Here is a 21628-nt window from a genome sequence, read left to right as displayed (position 1 = left end):
ACATTATACATTTGACACTTTTTTATGTTGTTTGACATTTGAAATAAAGAAATTGTCTTTCTTTTATAATGTGGAAATCACTTGGATCTTCCTGGGAGAGACACCTCAGCATTGTTCTTAATTGTTTTTGTGCTCCCAAATTAAAATGCACGTTTTAATTGCTGCATCTGTAATTTTAGCAGAAATGGTATAATTACAGGAGAGATACAGAGAGAATGTGCATCATCCCTTTATTATGTATCTACATTTTGTTTCAACCTTTTGTCTCAACCTTGTCTGGGGTTTGTCAAACAGACTAACGGAGTCGCTGCTCTTCAAGAAAAACATTTAACTGTGGCTTTTTTGGTTTTCAATAATTATCCTACTTACTTTATAGCTTCCTTTCTTCTTACAAAAAGTAGAAAATGTGGAGAAGTTATGACTGCTTTGTATGATGAGTGAATTTGGTTTTCACAAAGGGTGCTAGCTTGACAGCTTTGAAGAGTAAAGTTCTTTAGATATGCACAGAACCAGAACAGCAGAGACATTAGTCATGTGAGATTTTTCTGCTGCATTGCCAATGTGCTGAACTTTGACCTGGAGGGATCAACACAAAGGTTCAATGTTTATTCAATCCTTGGCCTTTTCCATGATGACTAACCAGGGTGCCAGTTATAGATGTGTGGTGGAACTGAACTGCATCTTTAAACTTATTTCTTGTGGGCCACATAATTGCTTTTTCAGGTATTAAAGAATTAACGTTAATACCTGGGACCTACACATGAAAGGCGCACCAATGCTTGATAGTTCCAACCTCCTGAATTAGGATTGTTTTAGGCATGATTTTTCTCTTTACCATTTAATCCCTATTAATATTTTATACAACATTACATAGTGATAGCATGCAAAGGGCCCAAGGCTGGGGCCCTGTTCTGTTGGTAGTTACCAGTTTCCAGGCTCACATCTTTAAAGAAAATATAAAAATATGCAGTTACATTTATGTCTTTAGAAATTATATTTTCTCTGAGTTGAACACCTGATAATTATGTAGGCAGAAATCCAGTCTCTGTGCTATTCACAGCCGTGTTTTTGCAGTTTCACCAGAAGAAACTCTGTTAATGTTTTTACATAGTCAGGTATGAAAACAAAACTTTAATTTGTTGTCTTTGTCCTCAGAAAAGGCTATCTTTCAAGCAGATCATTTCAATTCTGGAATCCATGTCAAATGACAGAAACCTTCCAGACCAATGTAACTCATTCCTGCATAACAAGGCTGAATGGAGGTATGTTTTAGTGTTTCTGAAAGGACATGCTATAATGTTCATTTGAAATACGATGTAAGCAAGTTAAAACTCTTTACAGAAGGTTAAGTGCTAAAGCTGTGTGGCTGATATCTGGGTTACCAAACAGAAATCAGGCTCGAAATATCAAGATGGTACCCTCCTTCTGAGTATAAATTATTTGGTCTTGAAATACTTTTAGAACATATTTCACTTTATTTTTTCAAGAATGCCTAGAATGTTGTGGAATATTATGAACCAATAGAATCAAACTATTCTACTTGTTTGGTAGCACAAATGCTTATGGTTTTTGTCATTCATATCCTAAAATAAGAGTATGTGCTTTTTGTTTCTAATGTGAAGATGGTTCATCTCCATCTTATTAAAAAGCTTTCTGTGTGCATGTGTGTGCAAGATATGTTTTACTGAAGGAGAGGGCACAAAAGACCATTCTTTTGAAACAATTCTCTATTTGTTTCTGTAACCTTGTGCACACAGATGTTTAAGTGTGCACTTTGCATTTTTGTTGTGTGTCCATATGATCAAATATACTAACCTAACCTCATTACTTACAGCAGCGTACATACATTGCAAGTAATTCTATCAGCTTATGATTGCATGCTTACAAAATGGAGACCAAGTTAAGAGACTTAGAAATTGTTTCTCAGTTTTATTATTAAAGTTTCAGTCTATTTTGTATTTATAAAGCAATAGCATAAATGTTCCAAAAGCCTATTTCTCAGTAGAAAGGCTTGATGCTTCATAATATTACTTAGTATTTGGAAAAGAATATTGAAAACAGATCTGGCTGGGCTGGCAGAAAGGATTGTTACCAGATGATTCTGCTGCTGTCTATATTAAGAAACTTTGGCTACAGTCCAGGTGAGCTGGAAGCACACACTAAAGTATTCTGCACCTGCATATCTTGATACAAGCAAAAAAAAATCAAGAAAACTGAAATATGGGGGGGACACAGGAACACTGAAATGAGCTTTAAACAAAACCAAAATCTCAGATTTTTTTAGTGAACTATAAAAGAGAATCGATCACTAGAAAATGTTATTGCACAAGTGGAAAAAGTGACCACAAGATGGGACGTTTGAGCCAGGTCACATGATGACAGTATAAATAGCGTGTTTTAGAGCTGACATTATTCCTCCACTGACTCAGCAGAGGCTCTGATAACTACAGCACAGCTCTCAATACAGCACACTAATGCTTTGCGCCATCTGCTGATATAAAATGCAAACTACAGATATAGATATAGATATATGGCTTATTAGTAGGTTAAAATTTATTTCTGTACAAGGTTCCTTGATATCAACTCTCAAATTCTAATATCTATATATTAGATATATATAGATATATCTGTATATTAGACTCTGAGAGTTGCTATTGAGGTACCTTGTATAGAAATACATTTTAACCTACTGATGAGCTGAATCCATAAAATATTATTTGATTATTGAATGTTAATCTAGATTGTTGAAGAAGTCTGTTGTGCTTACAGTTAATTTTTCCCTTTGTGTTTAAAGTACATTCAACTATATTCTATTTTTTCTAATTTTGTTTTTTTTTTAGAAGAATCCAAAAATACCTGTTTATTCCTCATATCCCTTCCTCTTCCCCTGTTGGGAAGAGTTTGGAGCAAATTTTGTTTGTTACAGTATCCAAAATAGGGATCTACTAAATTATTTTGGGATAAGTATATGTTTTCAGGACATCATGATTCTTGCAGATTTCTGGGCTGGTATTTTATCTATCCTGTATTTTTTAAAGCAGTTAGAGTCATACAAATAATGTTGGTAGAATAATTCCCACCCATAGTGGGAATTTATTGTGTGACCACAGCATGCCAGAATTTTCATTTTATTTTATTTTACCACTTCGGAAAAATCAGTCTGACTTCTGTATTGGTATTTGTTCCCTTTTTATCATTTTGATTTATCTTGTTTGCATTACTGAATACGAAGATCCATATAAGAAGGTAGACAAATCAAATTTGTTACACTGGATCTGCTAAGAGTCCAGAAGCAGATAGGTACTCAGATTCTTGCAAGAGCAAAACAAATATTTACTTTCACCTGGTCCATTTAGTAGAATAGAAGTGTGTATAATTGACATTCAGTACAATTAAACTTTTTTTTTAGGACATTTATTCTCTTTTCAGAAAATTGCTTCAAGCAGCTCAGCTATTTTATGAATATTTAATATTGTTGTGAAGAAACTTGCATCTCGAGGAACAGTGAATATATTTTAAACAAAAGGCACTAAAGTAAAAAGTGTTGCTTTATTAAGACATGAAAGGGGATTAAAACAAAGGTAGTGGGTGGTGGTAAAAATAAATTTAATCATTTTTCAGCAGAGTTTTTAAAAAAGAAAATAAACCTTTTTATGATTTGAGAATGACTTGCCTAGAATTTGGATTAGGTAGAGTTGTAGAAATAGGTCCAAAATAGGGAACATGGTTGATACCATTTCATAAGATAAGGGGGAAATGAATTGTCCTACCCCTTATGTGACAACATGGACTCTGATGCATGCCTGTGCATAGGAGGATGCTTGTATGGTGACTTTCTGGAAAATGATACCAAATTAACTAAAGATGTGAATTTAATATCTGCTACCACATGGAAGTTCAGTGTGCTTCAACAAAATGCAGTTAAAACTCACCCTTTCAACTAGTTCAGCTTAATTTTCATGTGTTCTCACATAAATATGCCCTGAAAAACTTCCAGGTAGAAAGTTAAATCAGTTGTAGCTGAAAGGGAGGCCTGTCAAAACTTAGAGTGCATTGGTGACAATTGGCTACAGGATTCACAGGAAAGTTTGGCAACAAAGGGAGAAGTGAGGGATGTCTCTCTCTCCTTGAAACCCTAGAGCAGTGGTTGGCAATTATTTCGGCTGGAGGGCTAGTTCACGAATTTTGGTAAGCTGTTGAGGGCTGCATGGGTAGACCTGCCCCTTCACAGTTGCCCCGCCCCCTGGTTGCCATCTTGTGGCCGGAAGTCCCACTCCTTAACCCTACCCTTTGCTCCTGGAAGTCCCTCCCTTTGCCCCTGGAAGTAATCCTTTGGGAGGAGGTAGTATGGCCTTGGAACTGAAAGTTACACTCTGTCACATGGTATATGTCGGGGTAGGCAAAGTTTTTTTTGGCCTCAGTACCAAAAAAACCATGTCTACCTTGTAAGCCACTGGAGTGCCGGCATGCCAAAAAAAAAAAAATGGGGCGGGGGTATATGGCAGGATGCACTGCATATTAATATAGTTAATAATCATAAATTTAAACCTGTAACAGAACAGACATTCAGTGCGCATAAATCAGTTTCAAAATGGCCAAAGCCAGCTTGAGATAAACTTGATTGAATGTAGTATCAGATTTAACTGTTTTGGCTCAAACTGGTTTATGCAATGTCTGTCCCAGACCCCTTCCTGGTTTAAGTTAAACCAGACCCCCAGCATCCCGGCAATATCTCTGGGCTGGGCGGGGCTGTCTGCTCCAGCCGCAGGACTGACCCCACCCCTCTGCTGTCTAGCCCAAGCAGGGACCATTTCCTAGCAGAGACAATGAAGAGACATGGCTCCGTTAAGGCATAGTAGGCAAGGAGGAGGTTAATTCTTCCCTCCTTCCGCTCTTCCCCCACAACAGCTGGGGTCAGCCTGTTTGCTGGGGAGCAAAGGGGAGGGGGCTGCAGCGGTGGCCCCTGGAGCTGGCAGACCCCAGCTGCAGGGAAGGGATGGAGGGAGGAATTAACTCTTCTCCCTGCCCCTTCACCTTAACGGGGCCATGCTGAGTTGGTTGTCCCACAGGGTGCGGAGAGGGGCTCTGTTCCATGCTGAGTGGGACTGTTCCCCCTCCTCCTCCTTCCAGTGTGGAGAGGGAGACTCTGTGAGGTGCTGGATGAGCATTCTGCACCGCGCACCTGTAGCTCCACACTTGCAAAGGGGAAGCCCTGTGCTGGACTCTGCACGGAAGCAAGGCGCAGGACTCACTCCATTCCCGGCAGAGTGTGGGGACCTGTGCAGCAGGGAATGGGGGAAGCATGAGCACCCTGACCTCCCCACCTGCTGCTGCTGCCAGGCAGCAGGGGCTGCATGCCATGGGTGGAGTTTGTGGGGGTCCCTTCCCCCACACCCTGCCCAGCTGAGCTCTGCGCTCCCTCTGCCTCTCTGGGGGGAGGAGTAGGAGGGAGAAGAGTTCCCCCCAGCATGGAACAGAGCCTCCCCTTGCCCTGGGGGATGGGGAGAAGTGGTAGGAAGAGTCCCCATCTGGGGCTGGGCAGCATCCCATAGAGCCTCCCTCCTCCCTACCCTGCAGCAATGGGGGAAAGTCAGGGGGAAGAGCTCCTCCTCTGGGTCCTCACAGCCTCAGATAGCCCCCTCCCAAAGCCATGGCAGCGGGGGAGGGGAGGGGAAGGGAGACTTCCCTGTGGAAGGGAGGGCTGCTATAGTGCCCCCGGGCTTCTTGCTAGAGCCACTGCAGGCATGTGCCTGCATTTCCTGAATAAAAAGGGAACATCTATCCATTTGGAAACTGATTCACTCTCTGCAAGTTAGACTAACATGCAAAGATTGAATCCATTCAGGCTTGGGCTTTTTGAAATACAATGTAAGCAAGTTAAAACATCTTTCCCTAGCTCAAGTTAAATGTCTTTCCCTAGCTCAGAGGAGCAGGGCACTCTTTTTAGTTTTGTACAGTGTTCTGCCATATCAAAAGGGGTCTGTGCTATAACATGGAGTATATACACTCTGCTTCATCAGGACTTAGCAGGGCTCTGACTGGTATGGGAGAAAGGGAAAGAGTTAATTTTGTACAGAGCTGGCAAAGATACATTTTTTGTTCCCCTTTAATATGTCCCTTTTATTATTATCTAAAGATAATCCATGTCTCATTATTCTAAGAGTTGTCACAATCTCATATTGTCTTGAAGAACATTTGTTTCTTATCAAGTATCCCTGGATTAGCAGCATACACCTATCTTTAGGAGATTATTTGATGTTCCCCAAAATGAAGTTTTTTCTCAAGTTTCTTTTATTATGGTAGGGAAAGTTTTTACTATCAGTGTAACACTGTGCATAATTAAACTGAAAAAAATAGTACATTTCTTCATGTATGCGATTTAAACTTTCTTCCCTTTTTTTAGCCACTGTTCTGGTGCTGTTGTAATGTTACCTGTTATGAAACATCAGTGACAATACAAAAGTAAAAAAACCAAATACCAGTCATAGTTGTTGCTTGTATCATTTATAAATAAGATAGTGTATGTTATTTGAGATTGTAGAATGAGATGGTTCAAGAAAATCAAGAATGCAAGATCAAACTGCACAACTACAGGAACAAGTACACATGTCCTATAATGTTTGTTTCAAACTGCTATATTTATGAACTAAGACTCATTAACTGGGCAATGTATGGTAGCTTTCTTTTTAATTACATTGTTTTATTATACAGTGGAATTATTTTTCAGAATGCAGCTGTTTTCACAGACTGACCTTTTATTATAAGAGAAGATTCTGTCTAATGAAGAGAGATAATTACAGTACACAGTAGGCTTTTGACATATGGAAAGCTATTGTTACTGGGACTTTCCTGTTGTAGAATTTTATTTAAGAGAAAACCATAATTTACATATTTTAAAATGTGTAAAGCTAAAGATAAGTAGTAATAAAGTTGAGACACAAACTAACAAAAGCAGTGCTAACAAGTGTCCTCAAATTATCCTATAGTGAACAGAGCAGATAAAACAGTATACATGACATAATATGTCAGACTAATGATGTCATCCATACATTTTTTTATATTTCCTGTCACTTCCTGACCTCCTATATTCCTCTGAAGAGGTTGTAAGACTGAGTAAATAAACCAACCCTTACAGCTTTACAGAACTAGCTGTAAAGATTTGCAAGATTTACAGGATCTGAGATCGTCCTACAATTCAGGAGACCAATAACTTCGGTTTTTCTAAGCCTTCCAAGGCCAACTGAATGACTGGGAAAGGATTATAATTTATAAATAAACAATGATACTTCCATTTGTCAAATAACTTCCTATCTTCCTACAAAAGTAGAAAATGCAGAGAAGTTATGACTGCATTTTCTGAGTTTTGCTAACATTTTTGAACTTGTAAGTGTGCGTTATTTAAAAACTGAAGGAGTGCCCCATGGCTACAAATTGGACTTTAAAATCAAAGCTGGCTTTAAATAGTGCATCCAAACTGGTCTTTGTATCCAGTATACCAAAAGGGGAAGTTCAGGCATGAAATAAACCTTTCTCCTGAAAATCAGTCATTGAAAATTGGGATGTGTAAAATGATTTCTGAACAATTTGGTTAAGAGTACATTTTGGTGTATTAGTAGGTGTCAACACTTCACATAAGCCTCCTGTAAATTCCAGTTGTGTAGTTATGCTATATCACCATGCTTGCTGAATCAGTTTTGTAGCATATGTGAACATGTGCCATCATGGACAGAACAAAATGGTTTGATGTATTTCATCACTTGTATTAAATAATTTGTTTTCAAAGAAAGATCTTTTTTCTTTTATTCTGCCTTCCCAAAGAAAGGTGCATTTCTTATTTGGGACCCTGTGGTTTGTGAATAGATGTACGATTAGATAGCAGGTTTAAACCAGAAGGAAATTCTTTTTCACCCAGCATGCAATTAACTTGTGGGACTCATTAGTACAAGATGTTGTAGAAGCTGAAAGCTGAATCTGTTTCAAAAGAGGATTAGATAAATTCATGTAGGATAGATCCATCATTGGGTATTAAACATGATAGTGTGGGCTGCAACCTACAGATTTCCTAATTTCCTAGTTCTCTAAATGCTGAAAGCTGTAAAAACACAGGGTCAGGGAGAAGATCAGTCTTGGTATGCCCTGCATAAATACTTTCCCTCTAGCATCTATCCTTTGCCACTGGGAGATAAGGGATACTAGGCTAGATGGACCTGTGGTCTAACCCAGTAGGATATCTCTTATATTCTTAATCCAAAGTATGCAGCCCAGACCATATCTTATTTTAAATACGGTGGAATCAGATCATTTTACATAACAACCTTGAGAAATGGGAGTAAGGAAGGTGGAAGGAAAATGCTGTGGTACTAAAGCAGTATATGACAACCATGAACCCAAATAATGTTTATAGCCAAGGTATAGACTTAAAGCAAATAGGGTTATTAACCTACACATATAGGAATTCTTATGGTTGCCCCATTATCATTTCTTAACCCAATTTCCTTCAGCGATGACATCATATTTCATTATGTTGAAAGGAAAAGGGATTTTACTCTCATTTTTTTATGCAGTAAGGCATCCTGGTTTTATTTTTAAATGTAAACATTACCTGTTGTTCTTAAGGCTCTGAAATATTTTGTATTTTGGTAATTAAATGTATTGCTTGAGTTAGTATTGTATTTTTCAGCCTTTCACATTTAATTAATGTTCATGTGGAAATTATGAACAATTTATATCTGTCAGGAAAAGACAAGACTTAACAAATTGTTTCTGTGCAGATGTGAAATTGAGGCAACTTTAGAGAGACTAAAGAAACTAGAGCGTGATCTGAGCTTTAAAGAGCAGGAGCTAAAGGAACGGGAGAAACGTTTAAGAATGTGGGAGCAGAAGTTAACAGAACAGTCCAATACTCCTGTAAGTATGAAGTAATTCAGCTTTTCTTCTGATTCCAAAAACAGGCTCTGGGTGTCATCTGAATAACTCCAGGGGTGTTCTATGGAAAGATTACCACCACATCCTCTATTTGTTTCTATAGTCCTATTGTATTAAGCACAAACAGTAGTCTTTTGCCCAATGCATTGCACATAATTTATTGTGCTATCAATATTTTTTCAGCTCTTCCAATTTATTTAATGATAGTTTTCGGCTTAAATATTTGTGGCTTAAATACAAGAATGATACTATTTGAGCTATGCTCGATATTACACTTGATGACAATATGATACATTTGTATTGTTAACCTCAGTTACTAGAATTTATAAGATTTTTGATTTTTATATTCAAACCAACCTATTCAATAAAGTCGTAATTCAAAGACTTTGACTGAATGGATGTGGAATTGAGCCCCCAAAGTAATAATTTATGTTTAGTGGAGAAAAGGCTTTAGAATGCTCAGTAATTCATTTTTCTAGGAGCAAAACCAAAGTTTTATTGTATTATATGGAATAGAAGGCCAGAAATACTAGATGATTTTAGATTTCATTTTATGAGTCTTGCTAACATATTTGTACTTGTAAATGTGCATTATTTCAAAACTGAAGGTGTGTCCAATTTTTTATAAATAAATAAAAAGGCGAACATTTTCAGTATTATCCCATATTCTTTATAGAGACTAAGACTCTTTAACTTCTGTTTAAGTTCTGTCAGAGAGAACACTAAAATAAGGCCTGAGTATGCATGTTAGAACAGAAAAATATGTTTCTACTTGTATTTACAGTATTAGGTAAAACAGACAGAATCATAGAAAATTAGGGTTGGAAGGGACCTCAGGAGGGCATCTGGTCCAACCCCCTGCTCAAAGCAGGACCATACCAGGTTGAGATTGCAGGACTTTGATTCCTTTATGCCCAATTTAATCTTTTTTTTTTTTGCATAGAAATATTCTAGACAACCCAGCTTGCTTACAACTTAGTTTTGAGGCACAGCTTGTTAACATAGTATGAAAGAATTTGCACACATTTTCCAGCTATGAATGTGTAGTAATGTAATGAAGAATGAATGTTTTCCTATACCTAGACACTGTATGTCCTATACCCAGTATCTGCATGCTTGCTTAACACTAGCAAACTTTCAGCAACTGAGCTGTGGGCTGTCATCTACACAGACACTGTATGTCCTATACCCAGTATCTACATGCTTACTTTAAAACCAGCAAACTTCCAGCAACTGAGCTGTGGGCTGTCATCTACACAGAGCAAAGCGTGAGACACAGCCTTAATGAGAGAAACTCTTCATGAGCAACATACTTAGGTTCTTTTATTATTAATCTTTAACTGCTGCAGTTACTCATCACTTCTGTTTTCACTTGTGGCTAGTGTTCTGAAAGAATGAAGGATTGTGTTAAGGTATATTCTATTTGGCATGGACTTTATTTCTGCATAACATTAATCTGACTCTCCTATTGCATTTTAAATGCAGCTTTTTTGTAAGAGGAGTTTGAGAACAACGTGAAATGTATGGGCTTATATTTCAGATACTTTTAATGATCTATTGTAGTGCTGTACTGGAGTAGCTAAAAAAAACTTTTCAAATTGTTGCATAGGCATAAATACTTGCCCTGGTATAATAGGTGTGTTTACTTAATGGCAAGTTACCTTCTCCTCAGTGCTAATTTATATACTTTCACTAAAAGTACATCTTGCTGATGTACATTAGGAGACATAAAAGAAAATTAATAAGATTAAAATGGTGTTCAAAAGGGAAAACCTAAAACAAATGGAAAGAAACAGTAGACCCATATATCGCTACAAAAGGTGCCCTGCTTTTCAGAGCTGTTGGGATCTGCATCGTTACAGTTCCACATGGCAGAGACTTCAATACTTAGGATGAGAGGAGTCCAGGATATATACTGAGTTGGATGTTCTGACCTCACAAGCCTCTGAGGTCCATTAGTTTTGAAGTTTCATAGTATCATAGTAGCTAGGGTCAGGAGGGACCTGAACAGATCATCTAGCCTGACCCCCTGCCACAGGCAGGAATGAATGCTGGGTTCACAAGACCCCAGACAGGTGATCATCCAACCTTCTCTTGAATTTGCCCAAGGTAGGGGCAAGGACCACTTCCCTAGGAAGCTGGTTCCAGCTTTTGGCCACCCTAACTGTAAAATATTGCCTTCTGATCTCTAACCTAAACCTATTCTCCATCAGCTTGTTACCATTGTTCCTTGTCACCCCAGGTGGTGCTGGGGAGAAAAGGGCTCTACCTATTTGCTGTTGATCTCCCCTGATGAGTTTGTAGGCAGCCACCAGGTCCCCCCTTAGCCTCCTCTTGCTGAGGCTGAACAGGTTCAGGTCCCTCCATCTCTCCTCGTAGGGCCTTCCCTGCTGCCCTCTCACCAAGCGGGTGGCCCTCCTCTAAACCCTATCCAGGCTGGCCACATTCCTTTTGAAGTACAGCGCCTAGTACTGGACATAGTACTGCAACTGCGGCCTGACCAAAGTCGCATAGAGGGAGAGTATCACCTCTCTGGACCGGCTTGAGATGCACCTTTGGATGCATGACAAGGTATGGCTGGCCTTGCTGGCCGCGGTCTGGCATTGGCGGCTCATGTTCATCTTGGAGTCAATAATGACTCCAAGATCCCTTTCCGCCTCTGTGCTTTCAAGAAGGGAACTCCCCAGCCTGTATGAATGCTGTGGATTCCTTCTCCCAAGGTGCAGCACCCTGCATTTGTCTATGTTAAACCCCATCCTATTCTCGTCTGCCCACTTTTGTAGTCTGTCTAAATCTAGTTGCAGCCTCTCTCTCCCTTCAAGTGTGTCCACCTCGCCCCACATTTTAGTGTCATCAGCAAACTTGGACAGTGTGCTTTCCACCCTCTTGTCCAAGTTGCTGATGAAGATGTTAAACAGTGCAGGCCCAGGGACTGAGCCCTAGGGTCCCCCACTGCTCACATCTCGCCAGGTTGAGTACAACCCGTCCACCGCTACTCTCTGGGTGCGCCCCATCAGCCAATTTTTTACCCATCCAACTGTGTAGGCATCAGTGCCACAGTTGCTTAATTTATTGATGAGGATGGGGTGAGAGACAGTGTCAAAGGCCTTCTTAAAGTCTAGAAAGACTATGTCCACGGCGACACCATCATCTAAGGATTTAGTTACTTGGTCATAAAACACAATCAGGTTGATCAGGCAGGACCTGCCTTTGATGAACCCATGCTGATTGCCCCTGAGCATGATCTCCCCTGCAGGCCCCCCACAGATGTGCTCCTTGATGATTCTCTCCAAGATCTTCCCAAGCACCGAGGTGAGGCTTACAGGCCTATAGTTACTTGGGTCCTCCTTCCTCCCTTTCTTGAAAATTCGGACCACATTAGCCATTTTCTAATCCCCTAGCACCTGGCCAGATGACCATGAATGCTCATACAGCCAGGCCAAGGGCTCCGCAATGACCCCTGCCAGCTCCCTCAACACCCTTGGGTGGAGGGCATCTGGACCTGCAGATTTAAAAATGTCTAGCCCTTCCAGAAGATCCCTAACTACATCTGCACTGACTGAAGGCCTGACAGAGCTATCCCCCAGATTGTCCCTACCTCTGGTAGGTGGGATATCCCGGTCCCTGTTCAAGAAAACAGAGGCAAAGAAACTGTTAAAAATATCAGCTTTTTTGTCTGGCGTAGCCACAAGATAACCGTTTGCGTCTTGCAGGGGCCCTACATTGCGTGGTGCCCTCTTCTTGCTCCCAATGTACTTGAAAAAGGTCTTTTTGTTGTCCTTAATCCTGGAATCTAGCCTGAGTTCCATCTCTGCCTTGGCCTTCATAATAGCCCTCCTACACTTGGGCCAAGGAGGAGTATACTCCTCCTTGGTGATAGCTCCTCCCTTCCACTGGTTGTACGCCGCCCTTTTAGTCCTCAGGCATTCCTGAATGCCGTTGTTGAGCCAAGGGGGTTTTTGAGCACTCTTACCCGCCTTGCTTCTCTCAGGGACTGTTATCCTTTGGGCCTGGAGGATCGCCCCTTTAAGGTACGGCCATCCCTCGTAACTCCCATCTTCTCTACCTTCTGGGCCCTCAGTGCCTCCCCCACTAATCTCCTAAGCTCATTGAAGTTGGCCTTTCTGAAGTCAAGGGCTTTAGCCTTGGTGTAAGCCCTTGACGCCCTGCGTTGGATAGTGAAATGTGTGTGATCTTACACCCATCTGGAAGGCCACAAACCGCTGACTGCAGTGACTTCTTGACATGGCTGCAGAATTCCTCTTCTCTATCCAACAGAGTGTTTCAGAGGGCCTGTCCCTCAGTTTTACGGTGTATAAAATGAAAATAATTGGTGTAAAATGTGCGCTTAACTCATGGGAGAGATCTGGCCTTTGAGACGGAATCTGGTCCGCTAGGCTCCCTGTGGGCCCCGGAATTTGGCAGCAGCGGAGCAGGGGCAGCTAACTGTTACTACCCTATTGTCCAATTTCCAAAGTCAGGGGAGCCCTGTGGAGGAACCCTCCATGCTAGATTGAGTAAACAGGGCCAACTGGGGCAGTGTAAGGCTGGGCAGGGCTAACTGGGGCAGCAGGGAGCAGAGCTGGGTGGCAGGGAGGGCTAAAAATAGACAGCCAGCTTCGTGTGAGAAATATTGGCTCAGTCTGTAACAAAACAGGTGCAATCCAGGCTTAAATGGCCATTAGATCAAATTAGCCATGGTTGTTCTGAAGCAAAGTGTTAATTTGAATAACTCACAGGTACTTAATGCAGAACATTGAACTTGGTGTCTGTAAGGTCTGGATTTGATGTGGCCCAAATCAAATTGGTTGCAATTGGCCCCTGCATGGTCAAAAGACTGAGCACTACCTGTATAAAATCTATTAATTAAGTTTGCTTGAAGGCAGAAAACCCCAAACTCAACTTCAGTTTGATATCTTTATCTGCATAGCCCTAATCTACTTAAGTGAAGCAAGATTATGCTTTGAGACTAACAGCATGTTATAAGGTACAGGAACGAATGGAAAGAAATTGTTCCAGAAGTCAAGGACAGTTTTAGGCATAGACTGGATAAACTGTCACATTTTAGGCAACCTCTCCTGAGCACTCTTCTGACAGATTAATGCCATTCCCCCCCCCCCCCCTTTGACCCTGCTTCTGCTCTGTTTTATGCAGCAGGTACCTTTGAATCTAATATTCTGCAGAGTCCTTTGTGCTGGCAGCCACAATGTCTCTTGTAAAGCACTGCAGCACAAAGGAATCTCAGCCCTGTTTGGAGAATACAATATTCCTGCTGTACAAATCCGTTCAGAAACAGGGACATCCTTTTCAAGGAGAAAAGGAAACTGTGAAGGAAATGGGTGGGTTGCTGAGCTGGTTTTGGTAGTGGGAGGAATCTTGGAGCAGTTGATGAGGGGCAGAACCAAACACTATGTTTATCCAGAGTGTGATTCTCTTACCAATGCACCTGGCTTTTAAAAATATTGTCATTAGTTTATGGAATGGAAATAAATGAAAACTTAGCTGTAGGTCAGGACCTTTTTGTGCTAGGCTCTGTACATGCACAAGTTAAAGATGGGCCCTGCCCCAGAGAGCTCTTTATCTTTGTATATGACAAGAGATAGCTGTGGATACAATAAATAATGGAGGTATGCAAGGTAGTGAGATGATTATGATTAGCATAATGAGCCACAGCTACAGTACATCAGCTGCCCATCCATTGTCAAGTGTTACTTAAGTATCACCACAGAAATTAGAGAGAGGCATATAAAGGAAGGGAGTGTAGTAGCTCTTGTAAATTTGAATTCTTCCCATGAATAAAGAATGTGAATAAAATCCTAATATTACCATCAAGATGTATATTGCTGTACACCAAGATGAATATTGCTGTACACCATGTAAGACCCAGGGGTATAACTTTTAATATATGCTGGGCAGTTATAGTATATGCAGTAGGTTTAATCTTTCACTGATAAATAGAAGCCATTGGTTCTCTTGTGTTGAGTAAGGATTAAGTGTTAGAAGATGAGTCATGATTTTTTTTCAACACAAATATATGTTATATATTCTACAACATAGATATATAAAACTGAAGTATAAATAGGAAGCATCCTGTTATTCATAGACAGAAAGCATAATATAAGATGTACTAAGAATTGGCTTCATTATCCTTCCACCTCCCTAACTTTTCATTTTTTACGTCTTTATTATGGCATGAATTTTAATTAAGATACAGGAAAATGTTTTTATGTGTGGGGGAAATCTGAACTGAGAAAACAGGCATATATTCTTTTAAAATGAAGATTCACGAATGGCATGGCACTGATGAGAAACTGATCTTTTGCTCCATTTTTCTCTTCCTTCTGAAGAATCTGACAAACTAGCATACATGTGATTACAATAATTTCCCTAGTAGCAAACAGATTGAGTAGAAATGATCAGATTAAGAAAGGTGTGGACAACAATATTAATTTCGGGCAGAAAACAGCTTTAAAGGCCATTTCACCAGTACAGGAGCAGAAGCTGCTCTTTTGCTGCTCCTTTAGTAGGTGGCTTAATTTAGGACTAGATGCCAGAACTCTGACTCCCTGTGGACAGCAAGTATGTCATAGAGGTTACTATTGCTAGTATGGCCTTCTTGAATGGGCATTAATCATTATTTATCTGAAAATGACATGTTTCATTTTCGTGGAAACAAATGGTAACAAGCTGGGTCAAGGAAATGCCATGTGCTCAGGGTATACAGACGGTCACCGAGTACAGGTTGATATCATTGAATAAAAAAAGATGTAAATAGTTTAGAAAAGCAATTTACTAGCAGCCCAGGCAAGGAATCTACTCAGCCTTCTCCTACCAAAGTGGGAGAGAGATTTGTCTCTGATTAGCAGGATCTAATATAATCTGACACAAAGACAAAAACATTTCACTCTGCGCCAGACTTTGGGGCTCATTTGGGTTCTTTTAACTATAAGCTGACTTACCCTTTAATTCTGAGTTAAAACCAAGCAGGTCACTCAAGACTCCTCTCTGTATCTGTGCTCCTATTCTCTCCCTGAGTAAAAAATGTTGTAAACTGTTTTATTTCTTGCAAAATGAGGGATTCAAAAGCTGGAACCTTTTTGCAACATGAAAGCTGTACTGCCTGTGGTTCTTTGCACACTCTGGTGATTTTTGTGCTCTCATTTTAAAAGAATTAAGCCAATTCTATTTTAATGAACTCTTACTTGAGCTTTGGGGTTTTTTTTAATTTACTAATAATTATGCTTTCTGTTTATTGCCAACTAATTTGGTGTTTTCTTTTTCCTTGATTTAAATTGGTTCTAACTTTCCTTTTTTACTCTGTCCTTTCCTCCTTTAAATAGTTTTTCTTACCTATTGCTGCAAGAATGTCTGAGGAGTCTTACTTTGAATCTAAAACAGAGGAGTCAAACAGTGCAGAGATGTCATGTCAGATCACAGCAACAAGTAACGGGGAGGTTGCTGGCATGAACCAAAGTCTGAAGGCCTTGATGATGACGGGCTTTGGGGATATCTTCTCTGTGAACCAAGCAGGATCTGTCCTGCATTCTGGAATGCAGATAAACATGCAAGCCAAAAAGAATTCTTCTAAAAGCACCTCTATGAGAAGGGGGAAGAAAATCAACATGGCTGTGGGTTTCAGTGAATTCGACTGGTCAGATGATGGTGATCATGACGACGATGATGATTATTTTGATGATTCAGATGATAGTAGTGAGTGAAATCAGAAACCTAATTGAATCTAAAATTTGTTTCTAGCAAAGCAAAACAATCATGTTTTAGAAAAGCTATCCTGTCATTTTGGTCCGTTTAAATCCTGTAAAAGAAACAAAGGCGATAGCACTCTGTTTTCTAGGCCAGTCATATTTGTATGTAAAAATACATGTTATTTTTGTGTTTGCCTGTTTCTGCCTTGCTGAAATTTGGAACTCAACTTTCAAAACAAGTTGAGATATAGTGTTTTTACCCAACTTTTATAGTGTTAGCTGCAATCCTGGGTGCCTGATTACAGAAACTATGGCTCAATATATTTAAGATGAAAAAACACTGGGGGAAACTTTTAATTCCTGTCATTTTTAAAAAGATATCCATTACTTTTCTGTGTGTTGCTATAGTTTTACTCACCAATTTTATTGTTGAACATATTAATATATTTGTACTTCCACACAGGTTTTACCTATAAAATCCATTCTTTCTCATTCATGCACCTTTTCCTGTATTTGTGATTTCTCAGTCATTCTCAAGGCTGTATTCTGTGATATAATAAATATATTGCTGCGGTGGCAAAGCTTGATTGAGAGAAATAAAGTTGTAATTTAAACACACACTGTAAGAACAGTAACTGTATCCAGAAAATCACTGGTAATAGATCATTTGTAACAGTGTTTTTTGGGATTTTTTTTAAGTATGAAATTCACTCTTTAGCGCAGTCAATTACAATCAGATCTCAGCATCTAAGAGCAGATATTATAATCTACATGCGCATTTTTTGTTATACTGGAGGCCTCATTAACTTTGTTGGCCTTGCTCTGGATGTATTGCATTGTAGCTAAGCAAAATTTGGTCTCAGGTTACTTACAGCAATTTTTGATTATACTGTATCTGTTAGACCACTTATCATTGTCTTTTATACAAAAGGAGAGAGAGAGTGAGCAAGAGAGACTTTAAAAGGGATGCTGTAAACTTGTTTCGGCTCTCCTTCTGTGGGTTGAGTTAAAGTTTGGAGGGATGATATAAGGAATGTTTGCTAGATTTCCAATATCTGTCTTTCTGCACTAAAATAATTTTTAACTTATTGTCACTGTTATGCATCATTCTAAAATTCAGAATGTAAGTATCTGTTGCAGTAAATAAACTTGACACTCACTGTATTCAGAGCAGTATTTATATTTTCCTGATGACCTCTTTAGTGGTAATGCAGAAGGAGAGAGGGAAACCAAGGCAGTTGCACACAGGTGCAGGAGGAAGTGACACTTTAAAATGGTTGCCCAAAGAAGGGGAAAATGACTACTTTTTAGCTTAGATGTAGTACAGTGAATAGTCAAAAATTCAATTTACAATGTTATTGGTATCTCTGTTATGAAAACTAGTTTGAAAGGCTATTTTTAGTTAGAGAGCCGATTATTCCATCCTCAGACTAATATAATGACAGTTACTTTTATCTAAATATCTTAGTTAGAAATTAATACATAGATGACAGCAGATTTGAAAGGAGATCTCTTAATTGTATGGAACATTGTGTGCTGTGTTTGGAAATACAAGAAAAAACTCTTGGGGAATTAAAAAAAAAAAAAAAGCCTTATAGATTGACAGGACTAATTTTTGAGTTGTGAGAGGTAACTAGCTTCAGCCTTTGAGGTCCAGTACCATTCTGATAACCTGTGAAGCACTGAGGGCATTGAATTGCCCTTGAATTCAGTTATAGCTTAAGGTGCACAGCACCTCACAGAACTAGGCCTTCAAAATGTGTAAAATCTGTAGAATCTGACCCTGATTCTGCCCTCTTCCTAGCTGATGCAAATGCATTGGGTTGATATCAATCCTCTGGTATCCAGGGCATTTTTTCATACTGGCAAGAACTTATAATTTAAATGTTGAACAGTACACTATTTTTTTATTGGAAAAATTTTCTGTGTCTAGTTGAAGTGAAGTTTGCTCCTACACTGTCAGTGATAGAAACTTAGACATTTAGAAACTTCCCAGAAAGTGACTTAGCAGGATGGGAGGGGCTGATAACCAAAAAGGACAGAATTTCAAAGAAATACTAGAAAACGGACTACTTCTAATACAGATGTATATGCTTTTGTCCATCCACACGTGCAAATAGCTACTGCAGCAATATTATTTTTGTAATATCCACATATGCACACAGGAAAAATAGAAAGATTTGTGAACTATGTGGTTTACAATTGCACAGATCTAACTGAAATCAAAATTTGTCCCAGTGTACTGAGCAATTAAATGCAGAAATATCTCTTCTAAATACTGATACTGATATTTTTCATTTTCTTTGCATCTGGTAATCCAAAGCAGGTTATATACCCTAATACATATAGATATTAATGAGACTTGAAGATCCACTCTTTGGTTTAGTTTTAGCCTAATAAAAATTTTCTTCCATTAATATGTTATGCAGGTATTATTTTTCTTTAATAAAACAAGCAAAATCAACTCTGTCCTCTAATTATAGGATCATAGGAAAGTAGGGCTGGAAGGGACCTTATGAGGTCATTGAGTCCAACGCCCTGCTCAAGGTAGAAAATATTCTCATACCTCTCCCATTGAAGTGGATCTGAGTTGCTTGAGTATAATAAATTTTAGATGATATACAGAGATCAGAGCTAGTTAAAAAATTCAAAATTTGGATTTTTTTTAATGAAACAGGGATAAAATTTGGCTAATTGGTTCCATTTGAAAGCAGGTAATGTATCAGAATAGTAGTGAAATAAAGACCCACTAAGGTAAAGTCTGTTATTGGCCTTTCCTGTTGATGGTCTTTTTATTTAGAATCACTGTGCTTAACAAGTCAATTTTTTATTCTTCTCCAACGACTGTTCAGTTCAACTAAAAAATGAGATTGGATTATCAAGCTGTGCTTTGTCTTCATCTAACAGCCTTGCTAGGTAACAGATTCTAAAAACAGTATTTGGTCGCCAGTTCTGTTGATATGGAGGCAGATCTGAATCCAGTTAGATCTTCTGTAGTTATTTTTTGCTCTACAGTGAGCATTTTTTTTCCCCTCTATTGAGATGTCTAACCATCATAGTGTCTGGATGCTAGTAACAGTCAGTAGTTCTATATACTGACATGTTTTCAGAACAATAACCACAATTTTAATAAGGAATCTTCTGAGAGCCTTGTGAGGTAGGTAAAATAAATTGTTGTTACCCTTCTTGAAGACAGGGAAACTGGTACATAGAAGGGCCAAATTGAAATGACTAGTTCTTAGACATTATACGTAAACTAACACTGAAACAGGCAGATTGCCTGAATAAGGAACTCAGAGTTTAGTTCTTTGACTTGCCCAAATTTATGGAGTGAGCTAGGGCTGGAACCTAGTATTTCCTGACTCATAACACCATTCTCATGTCTTCAGAAGTAGAAAAGGTTCAGGAAATAGGTTGAACTTGACTGTTTGAATCTAATCACTTTCATAACTGTAACACTGCAGATGTTTTAGAATTGAAACTGCTTTGAGGTATAATGCTTATTAGATGCTGAGGACTTCATTTTAATCCATTTTATGTAATTTGTGGGGTATTTGGGATATGCTTAATCAGTAGGCCAGATTTGTTTACTGCAACTGAAGTACTTGGAGTTAGTCTCCCTAGAGGCAGAGTTTTTCTGAGATATGAACTGTGACATAGCTCCTTGGCACATGGTTGTGTTCTTGAGTTTTTTGTCCTTCATTTATCATTTGAAGTTTTTGTTAGATACTGATTTTGTTTCATTGTAGCTCTTAAAACAATTATTCTCAAATAAATACTGAAACATTAATGATTTATATAGTAAGCAGCAGCACTAGATTTACACCATGCATGTCATGCGAATGAATAGCAAAGTTACTGTACTTTTTTAGTACTGTAGTTCCTTCCTTTCTGTAATCAGGCAGCTTTTACAGGTTTTTAGCTAGACCTTTGACTTGACAGAGGTTTAACTAGTATTCAGGATAGAATCTGTTTTCTTCTTCCAGATTTCATGTAGCAAATCAAGCTCATAGGCCATGTGATAATTTTTATAGTCCTTTGAATCTACCAGCAGAAATTTGGAGATGGATGCATTTTCTTTTTTTCCCAGATTTCAACTAAGTGTATACTATGAAGTTACATAGAGCTTTCTGATTTATGAAAATTAATTTCAGAACTGTAGTATCAGCAACATACCTTAATTAAACCTTTTGTATTGCGTGCAAAATATTTTAATGCCTTTTAAAGTCTGATGTAGTTCACTGCATTTTTTGCTTTTGCACAACTGAAAATGTTTTGTACTAAGTAATAGGAAATTATGATATTTATATACCAAGTGTGACAAACGAAACATGAATAGAAATTATTTTCACAGAATTAGGAAATGTCATCCTCCCTTCTGAAAAATAACGCTGAGCAAAGCCTGTGTCCAAACACTTATGGCATAAACTGAATATATAACGTGTATGGAACATGCAGTTTTACAACCTTGTGTGAAAAGGTCTTTTAGAGTCACTTATTTTCTTTACTGCACTTGACATATGATGTCCTCTTTATTCACAATATGAATTTGAGTTTCCAGATTAAAAAAAAAAGAATATGCAATGTTCTCTGTTTTCAATTGGTGTCAGAAATTTTATTTTGATGTGAACTTTTTCTTCTGCTTCTTTTTGTTCCAAACTTCCATTTTGCAATAAACATTTTGACAGTAATTTTTTATGCATCCACATTCCTGTGTAAAATACCAGCGTCCTTTTTGCAGGCTGCCTAATGTGCAAATGATGAACCAAAGTATGGAGTCCTTTATTCTGATTTTCTCCTTGCTTCTTTTTTAAAAAGATTTAACATTATGTTACTTTATTTTTCTTCTCATAAAAATGGAAATCCTGTGGAAAGTTACTTTGCCTAGCCAAGAATGCAATTTTGAGCTTGTGCAGTAGACAGTTCAATAATATAAATATTCTATCAAGCTTATTAGGCAAACACAGACACCAACATATTTGGAATTCAGGTGTGATAAT

At 38.7% G+C, this 21628-nt stretch overlaps 1 protein-coding gene across 5 annotated transcripts in view; it reads left to right on the top strand.

Moving 5' to 3' along the window:
• MAP3K20 (mitogen-activated protein kinase kinase kinase 20) overlaps positions 1-21628 on the top strand; it is a 127012-nt gene that overhangs the window by 68830 nt on the left and 36554 nt on the right. For 4 of the 5 annotated variants that reach the window (XM_059727279.1, XM_059727280.1, XM_014599478.3 and 1 more), the window contains exons 10-11: positions 1156-1262; positions 8772-8907. In XM_059727279.1, the coding sequence (XP_059583262.1) occupies positions 1156-1262; positions 8772-8907 (243 nt within the window). Of the gene's footprint in view, positions 1-1155; positions 1263-8771; positions 8908-16265; positions 21320-21628 lie in introns of those variants that run through there. The other variant, XM_059727281.1, reaches the window with a different exon arrangement.

The sequence above is a fragment of the Alligator mississippiensis genome, chromosome 4, assembly GCF_030867095.1.
Source record: "Alligator mississippiensis isolate rAllMis1 chromosome 4, rAllMis1, whole genome shotgun sequence".
Classification (NCBI taxonomy): Eukaryota; Metazoa; Chordata; order Crocodylia; family Alligatoridae; genus Alligator; species Alligator mississippiensis.
Note: the sequence above shows the minus strand (reverse complement) of the source record. Positions and strands in the feature narration are given on the sequence as shown.